The 20,980-nt window shown below is 40.9% G+C and overlaps 1 protein-coding gene across 1 annotated transcript in view; it reads left to right on the forward strand.

Annotated features, from left to right (window-relative positions):
- ZCCHC14 (zinc finger CCHC-type containing 14) overlaps positions 1–20,980 on the forward strand; it is an 89,775-nt gene that overhangs the window by 40,229 nt on the left and 28,566 nt on the right. Inside the window, exon 3 of the mRNA XM_007531442.3 lies at positions 15,114–15,187. Coding sequence (XP_007531504.2) covers positions 15,114–15,187 — 74 coding nt within the window. The remainder of the gene's footprint in view (positions 1–15,113; positions 15,188–20,980) is intronic.

A 20,980-nucleotide genomic window follows, 5' to 3' on the forward strand; every position in this document is an offset into this window, starting at 1 on the left:
TTTCTTTTGCTGTGAAGAAGCTTTTTAATTTGATGTAGTCCCATAGGTTTATACTTGCCTTAGTCTTCCTTGTAATTGGATTCGTTTCATTGAAAATGCCTTTAAAATTTATGCGGAAAAAAGTTCTTCCAATATTTTCCTCTAAGTATCTGATAGTTTCTGGTCTAACATCCAAGTCCTTGATCCACTTGGAATTTACTTTTGTATTTGGGGAAATACAGTGATTCAGCTTCATTCTTCTGCATGTTTCAACCCATTGTTTCCAGCACCATTTGTTGAAGAGACTCTGCTTTCCCCATGTAATAGTCTGAGCCCCTTTGTCAAAGATTAGATGTCCATAGGTGTGGGGCCTCATTTCTGGGCTCTCAATTCTATTCCACTGGTCAGTGTGTCTGTTCATGTTCCAGTACCAAGCAGTTTTGATGACAATGGCCCTATAATATAGTTTGAGATCTGGCAGTGTGATGCCTCCGGTTCTGTTCTTTTTTCTCAAGATTGTTTTGGCAATTCTAGGTCTTTTCTGGTTCCAGATAAACATTTGTAGCATTTGTTCTATTCTCCTAAAAAATGTGCTTGGGATCTTGATGGGGATAGCATTAAATTTGTAGATGGCTCTGGGTAATATATTCATTTTGATGATGTTAATTCTTCCAACCCATGAGCATGGAATATCTTTCCACTTCTTTGTGTCTTTTTCAATTTCTTTGAGTAGTGACTCATAATTTTCAGTATACAAGTCTTTCACTTCTTTGGTTAGGTTTATTCCTAGATATTTTATTGTTTTTGTTGCTATAAAAAAAGGAACTGATTTCTGGATTTCAATTTCTTCTAACTTAGTGTTTGCATAGAGGAATGCCACTGACTTTTGAATGTTAATTTTATAGCCTGACACATTACTGTATTGCCTGATGATTTCCAAAAGCTTCTTGCTAGATTCCTTAGGTTTTTCCATGTATACTATCATGTCATCTGCAAATAAGGAGAGTTTGACTTCTTCTCTTCCAATCTGTATGCCTTTAATTCCTTGCTCCTGCCTGATTGCTATGGCAAGAACTTCCAACACTATGTTGAATAGTAATGGTGATAGTGGGCAGCCCTGTCTAGTACCTGATCTGAGGGGAAATGCTTCCAGTTTTTCACCATTGAGTATGATGTTGGCTGTAGGTTTGCTATATATATAGACTCCACTATCTTCAGGAATTTTCCATCTATTCCTATTTTTTGTAGTGTTTTGATCATAAAGGGATGTTGTATTTTGTCAAAGGCTTTCTCTGCATCTATTGATATGACCATGTGGTTTTTGGTCTTGCTTTTGTTGATGTGGTGGATCACATTGATTGATTTACGTATATTAAACCAACCTTGCATGCCTGGGATAAACCCCACTTGGTCATGATGAACAATCTTTTTGATATACTGCTGTATCCGGTTGGCTAGAATTTTGTTCAATATTTTCGCATCATGTTCATCAGAGATATTGGTCTGTAGCTTTCTTTTTTGGTTGTGTCCCTGTCTGCTTTTGTTATCAGGGTGATGTTGGCTTCATAGAAGCTGGCAGGGAGTATTCCAGTGTCTTCAATCTTCTGGAAGACTTTTAAAAGTAGAGGTATTAGTTCTTCTTTGAAAGTTTTGTAGAATTCATTTGTAAAACCATCTGGTCCAGGACTTTTATTTTTGGGAAGATTTTTGATAACTGTTTCAATTTCATTAGCTGTGATGGGCCTGTTCATGTTGTCCACTTCCTCTTTACTTAGTTTTGGAAGTTGGTAGGTATCTAGGAAATCATTCATTTCTTCCAGGTTCTCTAACTTGGTGGCATATAGTTGTTCATAGAAGCCTCGCATGATATGTTGAATTTCTGCAGTGTCTGTTGTGATATCTCCTCTTTCATTTACTATCCGATTTATTTGGGTCTTCTCCCTTTTTTGTTTTGTGAGTCTGGCTAAAGGTTTGTCGATTTTGTTTACTCTTTCGAAGAACCAACATTTACTTTCATTCATCTTTTGTATGGTTTTCCTATTCTCAATGTTATTTATTTCTGCCCTAACTTTAGTAATTTCTGTCCTTCTGGTTGCTTTAGGGTTCCTTTGTTCTTCTTCTTCTAGGTCTTTAAGATGTGCAATCAGGCTGTTTATTTGTGCCTTTTCTTGTTTCCTAATGTGTGCTTGTATAGCTATGAACTTCCCTCTTAGGACTGCTTTAGCTGTGTCCCAAATATTTTGATAGCTTGTGTCTTCATTTTCATTGAACTCTCGAAACATTTTGATTTCTTCCTTGATTTCCTCTTTGACCCAGAAGTTGTTAAGAAGTGTACTGTTGAGCTTCCACATTTTGGCACTATTACTAATCTTTTGTTGATTGTTAAGTGTTAGTTTAATTCCACTGTGGTCTGAGAAGATGCTTGGGATGATTTCAGTGCTCTTGAATAGGCTGATGCTGTCTTTGTGGCCTAACATATGGTCTATCCTTGAGAATGATCCATGTGGATTTGAGTAAAATGTGTATTCCAGTTTCTTGGGATGAATGACTCTGAAAATGTCCAATAGTTCTAGTTTATCTATCTCTTCATTTAGCTCCCTTATGTCTTTACTGATTTTCTTCCTGGATGATCTGTCAAGTTGAGATAGTGGGGTGTTGAAGTCCCCTACTATGATTGTGTTACTGTTAATATATTGCTGTAGCTCTTTCAGTAGAAGTTTGATGTATTTAGATGGCTTCTCATTGGGTGCATAGATATTAATAATTGTTAAGTCCTCTTGATTGACTGATCCTCTGAGCATTAAGTAGTGTCCATTCCTATATTTTTTAATCTTATGTATTTTAAAGTCTATCATGTCAGATATGAGAATAGCTGTTCCTGCCCTTTTTTGTGGGCCATTGGCTTGAATGATAGTTTTCCATCCTTTCACTTTAAGTCTGTGTTTGTCTTGTTGCGTTAGGTGAGTTTCCTGTAGACAACATATTGTTGGGTTGTGTTTTCTGATCTATCTTCCTACTCTGTGTCTTTTAATAGGTGAATTCAGGCCATTCACATTTATTGATATCAAAGATTGAAGATATTTTAACGCCATTCTTGTAGAGTTTTAGAGTGTTTTGATATATGTTCTATTTGTGGTGGTCTGGTTGTTTATAGGAAACCTTTTAGAACTTCTTTCAGGGCAGGCTTGGTGATGGTTGCTTCCTTCAACTGTTGCTTGTCTGAGAAGGTTTTGATGCTTCTATCTAGTCTGAATGACAATCTAGCAGGATATAGTATTCTTGGCTGAAAGCCTTTCTCATTGAGCACTCGATAGATATCTTGCCATTCTCTTCTGGCCTGTAGTGTTTGTATGGAGAAGTCTGCTGCTAATCTTATGGGTTTTCCTTTGTAGGTGACTCTTTGTTTTTCTCTTGCAGCCTTGAGGATCCTTTCTTTATCCTTATTCCTTTCCAATCTAAGTATGACATGTCTTGGTGTCTTTAGGTCTGGGTTAATTCTGTTTGCGACCCTCTGGGCTTCTTGAATCTTTATGTCTTTGGTGTTGTCTAGACTAGAGAAATTTTCAGCTATTATGGCCTGGAGAACGCTTTCTTCCTCCCCTTCTCTTTCTTCCTCTGGTAAGCCAATAATGCGTATATTGTTTCTTTTGAAGTCATCCCATAGGACTCTGTTGTTGTTTTCAACATCTCTTAATCTCTTTTTGAGATCTCTTACTTCTTCTTTAGTTGTCTCTAATTCATCCTCAATCTTGCTAATTCTGTCTTCAGCCTCATTGATTCTATTCTCTCTGCCCTCTACTGTTTTCTGGAATTCATCTATTTTGTTGCCCTGCTCTGATACTGTTTTAGCTTGTTCAGCTAGTTGCCTTCTTAGCTCAGCAATTTCAGCTTTCAGCTCTCTAATAACCATGAGATTATTAGAATTTTCTTCCATATTCTCATTTGTTGTTCCTGCAGTTCTGATTACAATTTTTTCAAATTCTTTACTCACTCCTGTTATTATTTCCTTAGCTAATGTTTGGATGTTGAACTCGTTGTTTTGTGCTTCGCCCTCTGGAGGACTTTTAGCTGGACTCTTGTCCTGGTTCGAGTCTCCATTATTTTTTCTTGTTGTTTTAACCATTTTATATAAGTTAACAGTTTTTTCAATCCCTGAGTTGGAGTTCAGTGGTGTAAAAGCCTTTTTTTTCCCCCTGTAGGCTATGGTAGCCTGAGGGCTTTTAAACTATCAATAGGCTTCTTGGCTTAATCAATGACTCCTGTCCAAGAGATAAAGCAGGGTGTGGCAGAGATAATCCAGTGGTTATGCAAAGAGACTTTCACAGCCCTTCAGCTATGCCACCGAGGTATAGGTCTTCTCCTGAGTTTCCCGGTTAGATCTCTGTGCCCTGGTGTCCCTCCCTGTTGCTGCTCCAGATTCTGAGGGTAGTAGCAATGGAGACTCAGAGTTGTACTTGGTGAGTCTCTGGGGAGTCCTTTCCTCCCTTCAGCTGTCCCCTTGTTGGTGGAGCAGACTGGAGGTGGTGTCTCCACTGACAAACTGTCGAACTGTTAGCAGTCACTTAATCTCTCCTTAGGCCCCTCTCTCCTCTCTGTCACCAGCCACGCGTGTTTGTACTCACGGGTGATTTACTGGGTTTCTGTGGTCATTCTAGTCCTGTCTTGTTTCGGTCCGGGTGGTCTCCTTTGGTATTCCTAGTTGATCCGGGAGAGGAGAGGAGAGGAGAGAAAGCGATCTGCTGCTCGTAGCTCCGCCTCCGGAAGTCGAATCAGTAAATCTTTTTTTGTAATATTTATTTTATTCCCTTTTGTTGCCCTTGTTGTTTTATTGTTGTAGTTATTATTGTTGTTGTCGTTGTTGGATGGGACAGAGAGAAATGGAGAAAGGAGGGGAAGACAGAGAGGAGGAGAGAAAGATAGACACCTGCAGACCTGCTTCACCGCCTGTGAAGCGACTCCCCTGCAGGTGGGGAGCCGGGGTTCAAACCGGGATCCTTATGCCAGTCCTTGTGCTTTGCGCCACCTGCGCTTAACCCGCTGCGCTACAGCCCGACTCCCATCTTTTTTTTTTTTTAAAGTGTGGTCTGGGAGGTGGTGCAGTGGATAAAGCACTGCATTCTCAACCATGAGGTCCTTAGTTCAATCCCCGGCAGCACATGTATCAGACTAATGTCTGATTCTTTCTCTCTTTGCCTATCTTTCTCATAAATAATACATTCTTAAAAAAAAAAAAAAAAAAGTTGAAACCTTGTCATTTCCAAGGATGGATCTTGAAAGAATTACGCGTGAAATAAGTGAAACTAATCTAGAGGAAGCAACAAACTTGAAGTGAGTGACATTTTATACCTAAGTGTTTTATGGCCTAAGTATCAAGGTCAGGGAAGGCAACGAAAGCCTATAAGAGATGAAAGAGACAATACAACTAAATGTATCCTGGCATTTAAAAAATTACTATTTTTGGCATATATCACATTATAGGGATAATGGGTGAAACCTGAATAAGCCTGAGGCCTAAATGGTAGTGACAGATCAATGTGAAATTCCTGACTGTGAAGGTTGTAGTGTGGTTATGTCAAAAGTAACTGTTATAATGAAAAACTACACCATGTGCCAACAACTGGACTGTAAACCATTAACCCAAAATGATTTTTAAAAAGAAAAAAAATCATTGTAAAGTATATATTAATAAAACATAAAGGTGATGGAGTATTCACAATTTATTTTCACATGGATTGGAAGATTTGCTTTTTATCATAGTTGCAGTTTTTCTGTAGGTTTGTGGTTCCTCCCCCCAACGTAATCTGTTAGTGAAAGGATGCTTGCTGACAAGTTGTATGTCTATGTCAGGACCTGGCATATTCTCCTTACCTCTGTCCGGTAGTAGTGAGCCCTCAGTTGTCTGTTAATAAGGGTAAGGACTTTTTTTTTTTTTTTGAGGACTTTAATTCCTTTCTATGAGGCCTGCTAGCATTCTCTTGTATAAAAGTGATCTTCAGGAGGCTGGGAGGTGGCGCCCTGTTAAGTGGACATATCACCATGCCCAAGGAGCCAAATTTCAGCGCCCCCCCCCCATAGTCCACTTCACAAGTGAAGCAGGTGTTTATATTTCTCTCCCTTTCTAACTTCCTGTCCTTTCTATATTCCTCTCTATCGTATCTAATAAAAATTTTGAGGGGGTAAGGGAGTGGCCATCAAGAAGAGTGGATTTGTAGTGCCAGCAATGAGCCCCAGTGATAACCCTGGAAGCAAAAATTAAAAAAAAAAATAAAGTGACTTTTTGTTCTATTAGAAATAATTTTAAGTTATTTTTTCACTAGTAATTTTATAATGATTAGCAAGATTGTAGGATAACAGGGGTGCAATTCCCACCACCAGAGTTCTGTATCCCATCCCCATCACTGAAAGCTTCACTGTTTTTTTTACTTTTTTTTGTATTATCTTTATTTATTTATTGCATAGAGACAGTCAGAAATTAAGAGGGAACGAGTGATAGTGAGGGAGAGAGACAAAGAGACACCTGTAGCCCTGCTTCACCACTTGCAAAGCTTTCCCCCTGCAGATGGGGACCAGGGGCTCAAACCCAGGTCCTTGTGCATTGTAACATGTGCGCTCAACCAGGTGTGCCACCACCCAGCCCCATTTTTTATTTTTATTTATTCATTTTTTTTTCTATTCATTTTTTTACCAGAGCACTGATCAGCTCTAGCTTATGGTGGTGTGGGGGATTGAACCTGGGACTTAGAAGCCTCGGGCATGACAATCTGTTTGCATAACCATTACACTATCTGCCCCTACCTTATTTTCTCTCTCTTTTTTTTTTAATTCAATATTAATTTGCAAAATTACATGTCAACAGGGCTATTATTCCACACTGTTCCCATGGAGGTTTCTGTAGTGTAGTGGTTATCATCTTCGCCTGACACTGTTCCCACCACCAGAGTTCTGAATCCCAAGTCCCTCCATTGCAAACCACCTCAGTTCTCCCAAGGTTGTAGACATGGGTCAACTGGTTTCTCTACAACTGTATTATGTATTTGTACATAATTGCCCCCTTTTTCTTCCAGGTCTAATTTCTTCCCCTCCAAGCCACACATAACCCTATTACTACATCCAAAAACATCTCTCCCCTTTTTGTCCCCTCTCTCTGGGACCTGATGGAGCTGGAGTTCAGAGGCCTCTTATCTTCTTCCTCCTATTATCTCTCTCTCCCCCACTTGGAATATGGATCAATGTTGTTTTTGGGGTGCAGAAAGTAGGGGTTCTGACCTCTGTAACTGCTTCTCTGCTGAATTTGGATGTTGGCAGGGTGACCCATACCCTAGCCTATTTCTGTTTTTCTTCACTAGTAGGGTAGGACTCTGGAGAAGTGAGGTTCCAGGACACTTTGGTGAGATTGTCTGCCCAGAGAAGTCAGGGTCAAATCATGGTAGTGTCTGCAACTTGTTGTCTGGAAGGTTGCATGACATAAATTGAGACCAAAAAGTAGGAACAGAGCACATGAGATTAGGGATCTTCAGGCATGTTTCTAGAGGTACACAACTATGGTAGTTTTTGCTTGAGTTTGATAGCCTGGATGAAGCTGGATAAAAACGTCTGAGAAAATGGTGTCGGAGAGGAAAGGGCTAGAAATTTGGATTAGGGCAGAGAGTAGCTCACATTCTTAAAAATGTTCTGTGGATAGAATTAACTATTTACTTCCATATACCTGATCCAGGACCCATATATATATTTATATTTAGCACCAGAACCTGTGTAACCTCTATGAGTCCCTGCTGGTCTGAGCTCACAGCTCATGGTCACAGCTGGGACCAGTGCAGGCTGCACTCATTTTAGGATCAATCTTCCTAAAGTGGCAGGGTAGGATACCCTAGACTCCTTTTGGGGTGACCAGTGACGGTACAGAGAGGGATGGATACATAAAAGGTCTAGGCCCGGGAGTCAGGTAGTAGCACAGCGGGTTAAGTGCACATAGCACAAAACGCAAGGACCATCATCCGGATCCTGGTTCGAGTCCCCGGCTCCCCACCTGCAGGGGGGTTGCTTCACAAGCAGTGAAGCAGGTCTGCAGGTGTCTATCTTTCTCTCCCCCTCTCTGTCTTCCCTCCTGTCTCCATTTCTCTCTGTCCTATCCAACAATGACAACAACAATAAAACAAGAGCAACATAAGAGAATAAATAAATAAATATATAAAAAAAAAAAAAGGTCTAGGCCCATCATATGATGTGGGAATCCAAGTATTCCCTGACTAGGGCCCCAGATGGTGAGGTGGTGTGATATTAACCAAGAGGGTCATTACTTTGACTTTCTAACACATATGTTTAATGAAAATAGCCAGTTCATAGTAATCCATTTGATTTCAGTCCAACACCATGATACTCATTCCAACATCCCTGTCCCCTATCTTTAAAACTCCCTTCTTAGCTTTAAGAGATGTAATTCTCTTCTCTTTGTACTTTTGCTTTATATGACCAAGTTCCTATATGTATTCTGTCTGTTTCCCCCATCTGATGTCCCTCAGCCCTGAACACAAGCACATGAAACACCTTCTTTAGCCCAGCCTGTTGTTAAAATTTAGGAGGCCTCTTGCTGGCCGGGCTAGCTTCATGGGCGGGTAACTGAGACGCGGAGACAATGGCTGGGCAGGGAAGCTGTATTTCTTTATTCAGGAACAACGATTCATAAACTAAGACAAACTAATCACCAAACAGAACTCCGCTGTCTTTTTGCGGCGGCACAAGCACTCTCCCTTACTCTCGAACTCAGGAACCCTCTCCCTTACTCTGGAACTCTGGAACTCTTGTACTCAGGAACCCTCTCCCGGGGGTTCCTTGGGGCGGGGCCAAGCAGGCCCTCGAAATTAACAGGACTCATCCAATTCTCTTGGCGGGGGAGGGCTAGAACAAACCAATGTAAAGCATACGACACCAGCCCACTTTGAATCATCCTGGCCTCTCACACTAGGGGTGGCAGTCTTGTTTTGCCTGTTTACTCTTGAATTTAGGAATAAATTGAAGGGAGAAGTCATTTGCATCTTTTTTTTTTTTCATTTTATTTATATTCTGAGCTCTCAGTGCTATACACTTCCAAACCATTCACTTGCCTCCTTTTTTTTTTTCCTTTCAGGGTTTTTGCTGGTGCTCAGTGCCAGCACCATGAATCCACTGTTCCTGGGGGCTATTTTTTTTCCCTTTTGTTGCCGTTGTGGTGATTATTGTTGTTGCTACTGATGTCATTGTTGTTGGATAGGATAGAGAAATGGAGAGAGGAGGGAAAGATAGACACCTACAGACCTGCTTCACCAATTGTGAAGTGACTCCCCTGCAGGTCAGGGAGCCAGGGACTCGAACTGGCATCCATACACCGGTCCTTGTGCTTGGTGCCACATGTGCTTAACCCACTGCGCTACCACCCGACCCCCTACTTGCCTTCTTTTTTAAAAAATACTTATTTTAAGTAGATATTTACGAGATTATAAGATAGGGGTATAATTTCACACCACTCCTGCCACCAAAGTTCTGTGCCCCTGCCCCTCTCTAGAGGTAACTACCATAGTTTTCCCAAAGTCATATATGTGGACTGACTGTGTGTGTGTGTGTGTGTATATCTTTTTTCAACTTTGTGTGTTTCAATTTTCTATATTCTACTTATGAGTGAAATCAACCCATAGTTGTCATTCATTTCCTTCCTTACTTCACTAACAGTAGTCACTGCCAGTCCCAAAGAACACATTGGTTTTGTTTGTTTGTTTGTTTTTTTGCCTCCAGGGTTATTGCTGGGGATTGGAGGAGTCCAGTGCTCCTGAAGGCTTTTTTTTTTTTTCCTTCTTCCCTTTTGTTGCCCTTGTTGTTTATGTTACTGCTGAGTAGTGCTCCATTAATGGAGTATGTGCCCCGTGATCTTTGCTCTTTCTTTCTTGTATTTATGACATAAATTAGTGATTTTTTTTTTTTTGCTTGTTTGTTTTGCCTCTAGGGTTCTTCCTGGGGCTTGGTGCCTGCACTATAAATCCACTGCTCCTGGAGGCCATTTTTTCCCCATTATTTTGTTGCCCTTGCCATTATTTTTATTGTTGTCATTAATGTTGTTGTTGGATAGGACACAGAGAAATGCTGAGAGGAGGGGAAGACGGGGAGAGAAAGACACCTGCAGACCTGCTTCACCGCTTGCGAAGCAGCCCACCTGCAGGTGGGGAGTCGGGCTCAAATCGGGATCCTTACTCTGGTCCTTGAGCTTTGCCACTTACACTTAACCCGCTACGCTACCACCTGACCCCCACAAATCAGTGATTTTTATTTCACTATTTAGGGCTTCCCCCCCAAACCTAAGTATTCCTCATAGGGTTCCCCCCCCACACACACACATACACTATTTAAAACCTTTAATTAGGAAAATGAAAAGGCACCCACCAGAGAAGCACATGGGCCATTTGAGCAAAGATGACTGACACCATGTGGAAGCTAATGCCCATTTTTATTCACCTTTAATAATCCCTGCCTTAATTTCATTCTAAGGAATACCTTAAGTATTTTTTTAAGATTATTTATTTATTTATTTATTTATGAGAAAGATCGGAGGAGAGACAACCAGACATCACTCTGGTACATGTGCTGCCAGGGATCAAACTCTGGACCTCATGCTTGAGAGTCCAAAGCTTTATCACTGCACCACCTCCCGGACCACAGGCATACCTAAAATATTACGATCTCCAGATGCCCTTCCTTTTTCCTTTTCCCTCTCAGTGATAGTGTAAAAACGAAGGTTCTTGGTCACAAAACTTCTGGGTCCTAGTAGAATTGGGGTTCAGAGCCTTCTGGTCATCTTCCCCTAATATCTCCCTCTCTGGATGTATGAACCAAAATTCTTTTGGGGGTAAAAAGGAAGGAGGTCTGACTTCTATAATTGCTTCTCCACTGGACAATTGCTTCAACACTGGAATGTTGGCAGGTTGACCCAGGCAGGTTGGCCTGTCTCTTATCTTTCCCTAGTAGGGTAAAACTCTGGAGACATGTTGACGAGGTCATCTGCCTAGGGAGGTTAGGATGGGATCATAGTAGCATTTACAAATTGCTGGCTGAAATGCCGTAAAATATAAAGTAGGACAAAATGTTTAATAAACAAGGACTATAAAGTAGGAATAGAGCCTATAGGAATAAGGTCCCTTGGGTGAAAAGAAGCTAAGATGTCTATTTTAGATACTTTCCTAGGAGCCTGGGACTTTTTTAATCATTACTTGAGCTTGACAGCTAACATTCAAGTGGACTAGAAATACTATCTGGGAGAGTGGTGTTAGAATAGAGAATAGAACTTGAGAGCTATGTTAGGGTACATCTTTCAAATTTAATGATTCCAATTAAACTGACCCTACCTGTTAACAAAAGGTTCACCTGAGAATCCCTGATTTGATAGGAAACCTCTCCATTAAAAAAGACCCAGTGGCCAGTTCAGAGAGACAGGTGGGTCCAGAGGAGTGGATATGGGCTTCTATGTTAGTCTTTGGTGATAAGACAGGAGCTGCAGAAGCCCTGTACCATTTGACTGGACATTTTTGAAAAGGTCCCACAAAACATTTTTAGTACTGGAGCTCAAAGTGTCCCCTTTATTTGAAAACAACTGAATAACATTCATCTGCTTTTCACATTTTCCTGTCTAGATATGAGTCATTTCCCACTTTCAGTCCAGATGTTTTTTGTTTTTTTTTTTAACTTTTCTTCATAATCCCACTATTGCTCAGTCTTGGAATATTTAGGTACACATTGGTGTTCTGTGGCCAGGGAAAATGCTGACTGTATTTTTCTATTTTTATTAACTCTGTATGTCCTATTGTTTAAAAAACTAAAAGGCCTAGATGAGAGCGTGTGTGTGTGTGTGTGTGTGTGTGTGTTTACTAGTTTGGAACACATAAAAACAGCTTATTTGCTGACAGTCTAACTGAGGAAGAAAGACAAGGACAGTGAGTAGTTTTACTGAGTGGAAATAAGGAGGTGTACAGTCCCCAAACAGTTTTTTTTTCCATTTTGCTAGGAAGGAAACATTTTTTGTTTTGTTTTTTAGAGTAACTCCTTCCTGCAAGGTGCTATTTCCATACTAGAATACTATGAACTAGTTTCTAGTTAGTGTGTCTACCCTGTGAATATTGACTCTGATGCAACATCACCAGATTACGGAGACTTAGGAGAGTATCAGTCATTACTGAAGTGTCTCCTTCCCCTACAAACCATAACCTCATTTCATGGCCTGGGACAAGGTGGAAACTACAGGGAAGTTGGCTGGTGCACAGTTGCTAGTTTAGTGTAGGGATCAAACTTTCTGCAGAGATTTTTTTTTTTTTTACTCTGGGAACCACACAGTGTCTGGTGCAGCTACCTGGCCCTGCTGATTTGGGGTGGAAAGCAGCCAGAGATGAAATGTAAACAGGTGGTTCTGGCTCTGTGCCAGCGGAGCCATTTCCACCAGCAGACAGAGAGCAGCCCACAGTGTACAGCCCCTGGCTCAACCAGGCTCTCTAGTAGTAAGTTGTGATCCAGAAATGCTCCATGTCTGCTGTTGATTGTGGCAGCTGCTAACCACATGTGACTGTTGAGCTCATAGAATGTGGTCAGTGCCACCAAGAAATTAAAGTTTTAATTTCATGTAATTAGTATACATTTTAGTGGTATCATGTGATTGATGCTACCATGTGGAGATGTGCAAAGTTAGAACCTGTTCTAAAGCCCACTGCAGCAAGCTCCTTGTCTACACATTGGAAGAAAAAGAGTTTTGTGCCTCCGCCCACCCCCAGTGAGATTCTTGGTAAATAAAAATGGACTTTTTTTTTTCTCTTCGTTGTATGGCTTCTTGAAGTCTTTTATACATAAATGGGCAAACTACAAAAATAGGTGCATGAGATTTCCCCAAAAACTATCAGTGACAAGAGAGGAGTGGTAGGGAGTAATGGACACCAGAGAACTAGCGCATCACTCTGGGACATGTGATGCTGGGGGCTGAATTTGAGAGTTCAGCACTTTATCAGCTGTGTTCCTCTGGGCCACATACTCAAGCATTTTTTTAAACCATGAAACTTTGTGGGGTCACCCTTAAACATCTTAGAGAACTGGTGTTCTTTGGAGGAAACTGGAAAGCTTTGGTGTGGCAAACTACATCTGGTTATCTGCAAAGAAACGTTACATCATTGTTTTTAGTGGTTCATAGTGGACCATTAATTCTTAAATAGATCAGTGGAAATCTCCATGGTACCTGGCCAAATGAACCATAAAACCAAGTGGAGGAAGGTGTGTATAATTTCCACAGATAGAAGCTTCCCTGTGGGAGTCGGGCTGTAGCACAGTGGGTAAGCACACGTGGCGCAAAGTGCAAGAACTGGCTTAAGGATCCCTATTCGAAACCCCGGCTCCCCACCTGCAGGGGAGTTGCTTCACAGGTGGTGAATCAGGTCTGCAGGTGTCTATCTTTCTCTCCCCCTCTCTGTCTTCCTCTCTCTCCTATCTAATAGTGATGTCAATAATAACTACAACAACAATAAAAAAAAGACAAGGGCAACAAAAGGGAATATATATATAGGCTCCCCCATATGTTGTGGTCTGCCTTAGCTATCCACAAACAGATTATATGATTTTTCATACCTGCAAACTACACAAGCTTGCAGAGTCAATTACTATGTTAGTGTTTGAGAAATACTTTTAGTATTTGAGGCAAAATAGGGCTAACATACCTTACTGTGATCTGGGAGTTGAGAACCTACATCATGTTTGATAAATAACTGATCTTCAGTCATTCTTTTTCTTCTTAAAAATATTTTATTAAAAAATAGTGATTTATTTATTACTGGATAGAGACAGAAAACTTGAGAAGGAAAGATAGGGAGAGAGACAGATACCTGTAGGCCTGCTTCACCACTCATGAAACTTCTCCTTGTAGGTGGGGACAAGGGGGCTTGAACCTGCATCCTTGCACACTGCAATCTGCATGCTTAACCAAGTGCACCACCTTTTTTTACCAGACCATTGCTCAACTGGTTTATGGTAGCACTGGGGATTAAACCTGGGAGCTCAGAGCCTCAGACATGAAAGTTGATCTGTATAACCAAACCATTGTGCTTTTCCCCAGCCCCTTAGAAATGGGATTTTGAACCATCATTATTGATTTTGTTTTTGTGGAGCTTGGGGTTTACATATGTATTATTCCACTGCTCCTGGACTAACTTTTTCATTCATTTTTTTTCAGGTAGACAGACAGACAAATAGACACACAACAGCACCACCCCACTATCTTTTAAACTTCTGGTGCTGTTATCCATGCTCCTTCCATACATATGGTGCCTGGGCTCAAACCCTTGTCCTCTCACATGGTAAATTATGCCCTTTACTGGGTCAGCTATCTTCTAGCCCCTCATATTTGACATGAGAAAATAAAAGTGTGTGTGTGTGTAAGGAGGTATAAAAGAATGGTTGGCTTTAGAGTTCTCATGAAAGTGTGTCTTGCTGTGCCACTGTCCGTCTGACTGACAACAACCTCTGATAGCACTTGTTACACCCCTTAGTGATTAGCTTCTTGTGCCACAGAAGATAAAATAAGAGCCTCTTGGCCACTGGATCTGAAATACTCTGTTGTACTGCAGATGTTGAAAGAGATCAGTTGTGTGGTCCGGGAGGTGGCGCAGTGGTAAAGCTTTGGACTTTCAAGCATGAGGTCACGAGTTCAGTCCCCGGCAGCACATGTGCCAGAGTGATGTCTGGTTCTTTCTCTCTCCTCCTATCTTTCTCATAAATAAATAAAATCTTTAAAAAAAAAAAAAAAGAAAAAGAAAGAGATCAGTTATAAATGACCCAGTTGTAAATGCCCCCTTGCCTTTACATCCATGCATGTCCTTACTACACCCCCATTCTCTTCCTTTGCAGTGCTTCATTTTTTAGTTTTGTCTGTCTTCTGCATAGTTGATGCCCCTCCACTCCTAGATGTACCACTTTCTGCCTGCTGTCTTACTTAAGACACATTGAGTGTCTTATTTTAAGACTCCCAATGTGGGGAGTGACATGGAAGCCTGGCTTTGGAAATTGCTGAGATATCAGATGCTAACTGATTATTTATACTTACGGGTTTTATTGCATTTTTATAATTGTGTCTTATTTTTTTACAGTGAGTGTTGAAAAGATAGACCTGAAGGGATTATCACACAAGAAAAATGAAAGAAACGTTGAATGTTCCTTTGAGGTAAGAAACTATGTTTTTTTTCCCCTCCCTTTTTCTTCTAAGGGGGAGGAAGTAAACATTTACCACTTTTCATTATCTCAGTTAAAGATGAGTGTTTTTGCAAAGTACTGTGCCAGAGTGGTGTTGGATGGGCTCTAGGAAGACTTAGCGTGACTTTTGAGCCATGGGTCCACCAACTCCCCAAGTTTATGGGAACCTCTACTGTGGGTGGGAGGGACATGAGTTCTGGAACAGCCTGTAGTTACTGTCCAGGTCTCTGCCTGCTGGCCATGTTCTAATGTCAGGCTGGACTTGTAAAGTAGAATGTAGTTTGGGGAAAAAGGAATCAAAACAGCCATTCAAAGCACTAGAACAGGTCCTGGCTATAGTAAATTTCTATAGAGATGAGACTTTTCAAATGACTAAAGCTTGATCTGTATGGCAAACACTTTAAATTGTCATACCCAGTACTGGCAATCAGTCCCTAAAATTGACCAAAGTGGAAAAAAAATTGACAAAAGTGAAGAATTGTGGCAGTGAAGAAATGGGCCCAGGATATGGTATGGTGGATAAAACATTAGACTCTTAAACATGAGTTCCAGAGTTCAAGCCCTGGCATTCCATGTGCCAGAGTGATGATGTGGCTCTCTTTCTCTCTGCTTCATAAACAAACGAGGGAGGGAGGAAGGAAGACAATCCATACACTAGAAGAACATATTTGCATCAGATAAGGAATGCTTTTAAAAAATATAAATAACTCTTAAAACTGGGGCTGGGTGGTAGGGCACACTTGGTTAAGGATACACTTTACAGTACAAGAGGACCCAGGTTCAAGCCGTCAGTCCCCACCTGCAGGGGGAACCTTCACAAACTGTGGCACAGGGCTGTAGGTATCCATGTCTGTCTCTATCTATCTCCCTCTCCTTCCTTCTCAATTTCTCTTTGTCTTTATTCAAAATAAAGCCTCAGTGGCTTTCTGGAGAAAGGGACAAAGGGAAAGTTTAAAAAGTGAGAATGGTGATGGATGTGTATGATTTAAAGCAAAGATTTTGTGGGTCTATGCATGTCAACATTTGTCAAATTGGATACTTGAAATGTGTAATTTACTGTTAGTTATAATACAACTTTTTAAAAAATTGACCAAGGATAAAAAATTTTGTCTTGGGGCTGGGTGATAGCACACCTGGTTGAGTGAATGTGTTAAAATTTACAAAGACGCAGGTTCAAGCTCCCAGTCCCCACCTGCAGGGGGAAAAGCTTTGCAAGTGGTGAAGCACTGCTGCTGGTGTCTCTGTCTCTCCTACTCTCTGTCTTCCCCCTTCCCTCTCAAATTCTGGCCATCTCTATCCAATAAATAAAATTTTAAAAAAAATTTTTTTGTCTTTAAAACTTGGCTAATGGGGGAGTTGGGCGGTAGTGCAGCAGGTTAAGCACAGATGGTGCAAAGCACAAGGAGCAGTGTAAGGATCCCAGTTCAAGCCCCGGCTCCCCACCTACGGGTACGTCACTTCACAGGCAGTGAAGCAGTTCTGTAGGTGTCTGTCTTTCTCTCCCCCTCTCTGTCTTCCTCTCCTCTCTCCATTTCTCTCTGTCCTATCCACCAACAACAACATCAATAATAACTACAACAATAAAACAATAAGGGCAACAAAAAAGGGTCCCGGTTCAAGCCCTGGCTCCCCACCTGCGGGGGAATCACTTCACAGGCAGTGAAGCAGGTCTGCAGGTGTCTACCTTTCTCTTCTCCTCTCTGTCTTCCCTTCCTGCTGGGAAATTGTGCAGATGCAGGTTCTTTAGATCGCGTCAGGTGACATCTAAGGTTTCGGGGGGTGTGCCACTGTAGTCGTGCCGTCTAGTGGATGATGTCAGAGTGAACAGGTGTCCAGATGGTTTTTCCCTGGATTCCTGTGAAAGAAACAAACAGTCTACTTCTCGTGGTTAGCAGGGCATCTGATTTGAATTTTTTTATAGAAGAGGAGGTTTGGTGCCTTAGCCAACTGAGTATTGGGGGATGTATCTTACCTACTTATTTATTTATTTATTTATTTATTTATTTTACTTAATTGAGCCTAGGCATTTGGCGGGCCTTCTCAACAGCCATTTGTCTTTGGGGGGTAGTAAGAGATGTCCGTGGCATGGGTGATGTTATAAAGGGAAATATCTTTAAATTGTTGGCTGACAAAGGCAGGCCTATAGTGGCAAGATGAGATACCTCAGTTAAGTGTAGAAGAATATGTGAATGTTGTTAATTCACATAAGTTGTATATAGAGGAACTTTTTATAGTTTAATACCTTACCATATGAACAGATGATTCTTTATATGAAGGCTTGATAACTGTAATCACTTACTTGTGAAAAAAAAATAAAACTTGTAACAAGTTAGAGGTTTATTATAATTGATAGCTCGATGATTATAATTGGTTTAAGTATCTTTATGATTTTGTTTAAAAGTCATCTAATGTGACCTCTTGTTGCAGTCTCTACAGCAGGATCTTCAGACCAATTTTAGTTAAAATACATATTTTGATTTTTTAACTATTTTTACTTTGGACTATAAACAGACTCAGGTTACTTAGAGAGTTAACGCATGTTAGTGACAATGGTTTTAACATTTACAGTGCCAGATTGATGTCAGATCTGTTGTGGAGTAACTTCCACAAGATAGCTTACAGGGCACTTTTGGGGGCCATCCAAAAGCGCCCTGTATAGAGAATTTGTATTTTAATTTTGGGGATTTACTGTCATGTTAAATATTTAGACTTTACCTTAAATAGTTAGTTACTTCTAGCAAATTCATTTTACCTTACCTGGTAGTAATGTAGCTTCAAGGTTAGACTTTTAACTGTTAAGTTAATGTTTACCAAACTTGAAACATACCCATAAACATTTAGTTATAACACACTGGAGGAGAAAAAATTTTGTTATGAAAGCATATCATTTAAAAAACAAATTTAGATCCATCTTTACTCACACAGTTTAAGACATAGCACTTTTATATATATACCAAGATTTATATATAAAAATCAAAAGAGAGAAAAAAAATTTTTTTGGAATGTTTCTGGACGTCTCCAGAAACCTTGGCTGCGTCCAGCATTTTTATATAAAGTCAATTAAGTTTTAGAGTACTCTGAGCAGATGGGTCATACAAAAATTTTTGGTCATTCAGCACACTCACAAAACACAACTGGCCAGTCATAAGACATCCAGAGAAGGGGTAGGAGATTCCACCATGTCGTACTATGGATCCTGGGAAGCATCCTGCATCTAGTCCTCTTGTAGTATTTCTTGTTCTTCAGGGATAGCAGCGCCATCATGCGGGTATTGTCAGATATGGTGGGCAGGAACCCAGACAGGTTTGGAATAATTTTGTCGAGTGGGTCTTTCCACTTGACCTTAATAGCTGGAAGAGTAGATGGTGTTTGCCAGTGAAGAATAATAGGAGGTAAGTCCGAGTTATTGTAAATATTAAAGAGATTTAATGTAGTTAAGGCTTTTGCTAGCTGAATATTGGCAGGGTACATTCCTCCTTTATCTTTGTTTAATTGAGCCTTAAGGGTTTGATGGGCCCTCTCAACAATGCCTTGTCCCTGTGGATTATAGGGAGTGCCTGTGGTATGAGTAATATTCCAGAGGGAACAAAAATCTTGAAATTGTTTGCTGATAAACATATACCTATTGTCAGTTTTCAGTTGAAGAGGTAAGCCCATTACAGCAAAACAGGAGAGTATATGGCTTATAAGCTTTTTAGAGCTTTTTCTCTAGTCTGAGCTTTTGCCCACATAAATTTATAAAAGGTATCAGTTGAGACAAATACATATTTTTGTTTGCCAAAATTTGGTATGTGGGTGACATCGATTTGCCAAAGAGCATTGGCCTTTAAGCCTCAGGGGTTAACCCCAAGAGTTTGAATAGCAGGTGTTTTTATGAGACTTGCACAGGAAGAACATGTAGCAAGGATATGTTTCAACTGTGGTAAAAGGAACATCAGGAAATCGAGCTCAAAGGCCTTTAAGAATAACATGGGTTAGGGAATGAAAGTCAGCAGGATCAGAGACAGAGACTAGGAGGCAAGGCGGTCAGCTGCAGCATTCCCTTCAGACAGGGAACCAGGAAAGGGCTGTGAGAACGAAGGTGTTGAACATACAGTGGTTGGGTTCGAGAACAGAGCATAGAGGCAATTTGAATCAAGAGAGGGGAAAGTGGGTTGTCATCAATTTTCACATAAGAACGAGCAAGCCATGGAAGTAAGTTAACAGTATACACACTGTCAGAAAAAAGGTTGAAGTATTCTGGTACAGCTTTTAATGCAAGGAAAACAGCATAAAGTTCTTTGTGCTGAGTGGAATTATCAGGAAGCTCAGTAAAGAGAGGTTTAGGGGATTGTTTGTCTGGGTAGTATATAAGAGCAGCAGCTCCCTTTATTCCACCATCAGTGAAGACTTGTAGGAGCAGAGGGGATGGAATCTCGAGAGAAAAGTTTAGGTACTAGTAGAGGCAAAAGAGGTAAAGAAGCTATCAATTTATTAGAAGGAAAATGGTTATCTACTTGTTCTGGAAACCCCATGAAGCTTATGGCAAAAGGGGAATGATGGCATATGAGCCACTCTGTATCTGTGAGAGAAAAAGGAAGAATAATTAAATCCGGTTCTTTCCCTAAGACCTGCACAGACCTATTTCTTCCTTGGCGAACCATGAATGCTAACATGTCTATCTCAGTGAGGAGTCTTGGAGCTCCACCTACTGGCATGTGAAGCCACTCGAGAACCCCATGGTTCTGCCACAGTGCTCCCACTACTGTGGGGGTGGAGTTAAAGATTAGAAGGTTTACCGGAGAGGAGGGGGAGAATCGAACAAGGTGCATGTCCTGGAGGGCCTGGTTAACCCTTTCCAGTGCCAAGGAGGCCTCGGGAGTTAACATACGTTTTGAGGAGGGCTGTTTGTTTCCTTTTAACAGGTCAAACAGTGGTTGGAGGCAGCTAGTAGGCAGATAAAGATACTGCCTAAGCCAATTTAAATTTCCAAGAAAACTTTGTAAAGAAGCAAGAGTAAGGTTAGAAGGAAAAGTAACACTAGGTTTTAAGGGACGAATTTGCGTTAGGGAAATCTCTGAACCTAGGAAAGATATTGGAGGAATTAGCTGTATCTTCTCAGGAGCTACATTAAGGCCGCTTTTCTTTAGTGCAGGAATGAGAAAATCACGTAGGGGACGGAGATCTGTATCTAATTCTCCCCATATTAAGACGTCATCCATGTAGTGAAAAACATTAAGGCCCTTATGAATATATGGAAAAAGGGCAGATTTAACAGCCTCTTGACAAATTGTAGGACTATTGGCCATGCCCTGGGGCAGCACCACCCATTCAAATCTATCAGCAGGGCTGGCGTTATTAATAGAAGGAACAGAGACGGCAAAACATTTACAATCTTGCGGATGCAAGGGAATAGAGAAAAAACAATCTTGTATATCAATAGCTATGATTGGAATTCTGTGGGAATTGCAGAAGCAAGAGGCAAACCCCATTGGGGGGAGCCCCAGACCTGCATGGTTTTATTTACCGCATGGAGATCTTGGAGGAGGCACCATTTTCCTGAGCGCTTTTTAATCACAAAGACCAGGAGTATTCCATGGGCTTCTGGAATGACGAATGTGTCCCAAGGACAACTATTCTCGGACGAGCTCTTTTAAAATTTCTAGCTTATCCCTAGGCCAAGGCCACTGTTCCACCCAGACAGGCTCATTAGAAAGCCAGTCTAAGCAGGGAGTTTGGTTGCGAACAGTGGCAGTTAGTATTGGGGGTGCTGATTGGATCTAGT

Source organism: Erinaceus europaeus, chromosome 2, assembly GCF_950295315.1.
Source record: "Erinaceus europaeus chromosome 2, mEriEur2.1, whole genome shotgun sequence".
NCBI lineage: Eukaryota > Metazoa > Chordata > Mammalia > Eulipotyphla > Erinaceidae > Erinaceus > Erinaceus europaeus.